Consider the following 4625-nt stretch of genomic DNA (forward strand, 5'->3'; position numbering starts at 1 on the left):
CAAACAAATAGTAACCCAAAAACATAATAATAAATTATTAGATATATTTAATATATTAAAAAATAATATATTCATTACTTAAAAAAATAATTATTTTTTAAATTTAAAAATATGAGACACATAAATTTATGGGCGAGCGAAGATGTTCATGTATTAAAAAAAAAATCTAATAATTTACTAAAACAAAACAGTCGTACAAAGTAGAGCAATTTCATTTTTTTTTTTTAAACCAAGAATTTTCTTTCATGTGTTCACGTTGAGTGTAGCCGTGCAGGCCCAAAGGATGCCAAGTCATCGTTATCCACGAGTTATCAAATCAAAAATTCAAGAGGAATTATTAGGTGCACCCGGTGCATATACACCTTCTCTCACAATCACAATAATGTAGGACCCACTTCCTATCTACACTTCCTACATAATAGGAAGAACCCACTTTCTGTGAGAGAGGGAGCACTATTTTTTAATGCACCGAGTGCACCTAATAATTAGCCAAAATTCAATCCATGATGTTGACGTATCACAACGCCTAATTCCATAACCAATCACCAATGAAAACTCGAATTTTCCCCCTTTTTTATTCATAGCTAAGCGCAAAGAATGAGCAATCTTTATTTACTATTTCCAAGCAAAGAACGAGCATTCATCAAAGGAAATTTTGGCAACATAATATGTGGACCGAATGGCTTGATAAAGATTTTTGGAGTTGTGGGACAGAAACCACATGTGAATCCAAGTCCACATGACCAGAGCTATGATGATAAGCCTCAATTCTCCACACCCATCACTCTCTTTCAAGCTTGGAGAGAGACAATAGGTGAGGAGTGAAAGACGAAGGAAAGCATCTTGTTTTGCATTTCCCATGGCCTGTCATTGTGCTTACTACGCTTTTTCACCCTCACCACCATACAAGGATTTCTCCATCGCCAAGCCATCCACAAGATCCAAACCTTTTCTTCTTTCCTCCATTGCCAACGCTACTAGAGCTTCCTTCAACACCCTTGTCTCTCAGGTATTCTCTTCTTCTCTATTCTCTTCTAATTCCACTTGTACTATGTGTAATCAATGTAGTGGCATTGTCTTTAATTTGGATTAAGGACTGATGATTAGAAAGTTGTGGATTCTGGGAACTGCCATTTCTGTTGATTTCTGGCATTTGGGCTTTAGCCTCTGGTACATTGTTGGATAATGGTGCCTATATAGTTTCCTTTTGAATTTGCTTGGTGGATGTGAAATTTCCATGTGCATTCATATTATCATTTTTTTTTTAGAAAGAGAAATTGGAAAAGCAGGGGCTTGAATATTGAATTCATTAGCCTTTTTTGTTTTTTTTTTTTTATAATTGCCTCTTGTGTGAATGAACAGGCAGTCCTATGTATTCTTCAGAACAAGAGTGTCATATTCAGTGGTTTTATCATTGTTTTCCACTAACTAACAATTTGGCTGTCACTAGGCAGTTAGACATTTGGTTCCTCCAGCAAGATTTGAAGCTTCAAAGTTAAAAGTTGTTTTAATGGGAAAAGAGATGAATGAATATTCTGGAATCATCCCAAGAACTTACATCCTCTCTCACTGTGACTTCACAGCAAACCTAACCTTGACTATCTCCAATGTCATTAACATTGATCAGGTCTGCATTTCTATGATTTACAATCTTGCATTTTGGCTGGTGAAATTGTATTTGTATTATTGTGCATCTAAGAGAAATTTGCATATATACATGATGATGATTGTGGTGATCTGCTTTTGGATATCCAAAACTTATAATTCTGGATGCTTTTGGATATCCAAAACTTATAATTCTAGAGTTTACTACAAGAATGTTAGATTTAGCAATAAAACTTTTTATTGCCAAAAGTATAAAATTTTTCACATAAGTTTATGACAACAATATATGAATTGTTGCATGTTATTAGGACAAAATTGTGACAATAAGTATTTTATAATAAAATTATTGTTACTACAAAAAAAAAAAAGGTTATTGGCGATAATAATTATTGCTACAAAAAATTTTCAATGATAACAACTATTGCTGCCATATCTTTTTTATGTACTATTAGCAGTAATTGTTTATCTTGTTATTGTATGTTAACTTTATAAACAGCAAAATTAATGTTACTTGTGAAATTTTTATTGCTAATTCTAACATTTGTTGTAGTGATTGTTGTGAACCTAGCAGTTGAGAGGCTGGTATAGCAAAGATGATGTGGTTGTTGAGTGGAAGAAAATAGGTGGGAAATTAGGTCTGCATATCCATTGCTATGTGAGTGGTCCCAATCTGATGCTAGACCTCGCTGCTGAGTTACGATATTATATATTCTCGAAGGAAATGCCTTTGGTAAGTGTTTTGCTTTACAATGTATCTTGTGCTATACATTCCTTGCAAGTGGGTCTCAATGTGATTTAGGACAAGACTATTTTTCTTCTTTGTTTTTCATGCTCATACAGTCATAACATATTAATTTCTGGTAAATATAGAGATAGTGAATGACTGGATTAATAATCCATAGTTGTGATGGCTGGATTAATAATTCTGGCTAGAACCTTTGATTTGGTGCAAGCCAGGTACTTGAGGCTGTGTTGCATGGAGATTCAGTAATGCTCAGGGAGCATCCTGAGTTAATTAATGCTTTGGTTTGGGTATATTTCCATTCTAGCTCTCCAAAGTACAATCGCCTGGAGTGTTGGGGGCCACTCAAGGATGCTGCTAAGGTAAAATCTATCCCATAAAGCCATAAGAACCTTCTACATGCACATAATATTTAACTGCTTTTGTATCAGCAACCAATTAATCCCTTTTGCTGTTGCATTTATAATCTGTATTTCAATTGCCTATGATATAAGTTTGAGAGATGATCTATCCATGGAAATTTGTCAGGGGAGACAGGGAGATCATTTTCAATCCTTTTCAGGGGAGACAGGGAGATCATTTTCAGGGGAGACAGGGAGATCATTTTCAACTCCTGCCAAAAAGTGGCGAGGACAAAAATCCATTTTCCAAGCTATTTTTGCCTTTCTTCTTTGAAGTGCTTTGCTTTGGCAGTATGACCTTAATGGCTAATTTCAATGGCCAAAGTTTAATGAAGGCTCAGCGTATACAGAACCACCAAAAACCTTACTGTAAGAGTAAGACACAGAATTGAAGTCATAAGCTGCATCAAAACAAGGATTGTTGGGTTCTCAATTGATTCTTCTGCAATTAACATATTTATGTTCAATTGGAAATATTTATTGACAACTCTTGTGCAACTGATCATTTGTTCATTTGTTTATCAATGGCTGATGTTTTCACTGCCTTTTAGTTGTAAAGTGGGTTGATTTGGCTCTTTTTAATAGAAAATTCAATTTTAAATAGCCATTTAAATAATTCACCTGTAGCATTCAATAATTTGCTAACTTATAAATATCTGATTAATTAACTTTAAATTTATCAATTAATTTCTTTTAAATGAATTATTTATTTTTAAAGGAATCAGAATTTTTTTCTTATCACTTGATCCCACAAATATTCTCAAATAAATTGGCAGATTATTCTCAGTTCAATGCTGCAGCCATTATTTTCTGTCATAAACTATTAGATAGGGACTGTTCCTTGAATAAGATAAGATACAGAAATATACTAATATAATGGACTGCAAATTATGTCTATAAAAAAGTTACTTGCTTCCAGGCAAGCAAGTCAGGTTAAAATTTGGCATAATATACTAATATTAAAATCCACTATGTAGAGACGTAATATAATCAATAAAATATTTAATTACATTACGTTTTAATCAAACATAATTTTCGAGATTTTTTTATACATATTCTTATTAATTAGCTATATGGTATCTTATTTTTCTTTAAATACTATATCTTCTTTCTTTTTTAAGGATATATTCCCCTACTAGAATATACAGAATTGCTCTAAAAAAAGAATTACAGAATTTCAATTTCTTATGAATTTTTTTTTTGGACGAAAAAAAAAAAGTTTAGGTGGGGAGGCTATTCCAATTCAAGGCATACCACCAAAGGAATTACAGTACAACTCAACTCAACTCAACTCAACTCAACTCAACTAAGCCTTTATCCCAAAAATTTGAGGTCGGTTATATGGATTCGCTTTCTCCACTCTAAACGATTTTGGGTTAAATCCTCAGAAATATGTAATGCTTCTAGGTCATGTTGTACTACTCTCCTCCAAGTCAATTTAAGTCTACCCCTTTTTTTCTTTATATCCTCTAACCTAATGTGCTCTACTTGTCTAACTGGAGCCTCCGTATGTCTACGCTTCACATGACCAAACTACCTCAATCTCCCTTCTCTCAACTTATCTTCAATTGCCACCACTCCTACCTTTTCTCTAATACTCTTATTATGAATTTTATCTAGTCTAGTATGACCACTCATCCATCTTAAATTCTCATCTCTGCAACTCTTATCTTAGACGCATATGACTCTTTCAGTGCCCAACACTCACTACCATATAACATAGCCAGTCGTATAGCTGTACGGTAAAATTTTCCTTTCAACTTATTGGAGATCTTACGATAACATAAAACTCCCGTGGCACGTCTCCACTTCAACCATCCGGCTTTAATCCTATGACTAACATCCTCCTCACATCCACCATCTACTTGAAGGACTAA

The 4625-nt window shown here is 33.8% G+C and overlaps 1 protein-coding gene across 4 annotated transcripts; it reads left to right on the forward strand.

Moving 5' to 3' along the window:
* Window positions 1–618: 618 nt before the first annotated feature.
* Window positions 619–3349, forward strand: LOC110649907 (magnesium dechelatase SGRL, chloroplastic). Of its 4 annotated transcripts, none has more exons than XM_021804654.2 (5): window positions 619–1009; window positions 1451–1627; window positions 2177–2335; window positions 2563–2709; window positions 2876–3349. In XM_021804654.2, the coding sequence occupies exons 1-5, from the start codon at window positions 860–862 to the stop codon at window positions 3020–3022; spliced, it is 780 nt and encodes a 259-aa protein (XP_021660346.2). In that variant the 5' UTR covers window positions 619–859; the 3' UTR covers window positions 3023–3349. The 4 variants fall into 4 exon arrangements, with proteins under 4 accessions (XP_021660346.2, XP_021660344.2, XP_021660345.2 ...); XM_021804652.2 differs by having other exon boundaries at window positions 2910–3349; XM_021804653.2 differs by having other exon boundaries at window positions 620–1009; window positions 2934–3349.
* The last annotated feature ends 1276 nt before the right edge of the window (window positions 3350–4625 follow it).

The sequence above is a fragment of the Hevea brasiliensis genome, chromosome 16 (assembly GCF_030052815.1).
Source record: "Hevea brasiliensis isolate MT/VB/25A 57/8 chromosome 16, ASM3005281v1, whole genome shotgun sequence".
NCBI lineage: Eukaryota > Viridiplantae > Streptophyta > Magnoliopsida > Malpighiales > Euphorbiaceae > Hevea > Hevea brasiliensis.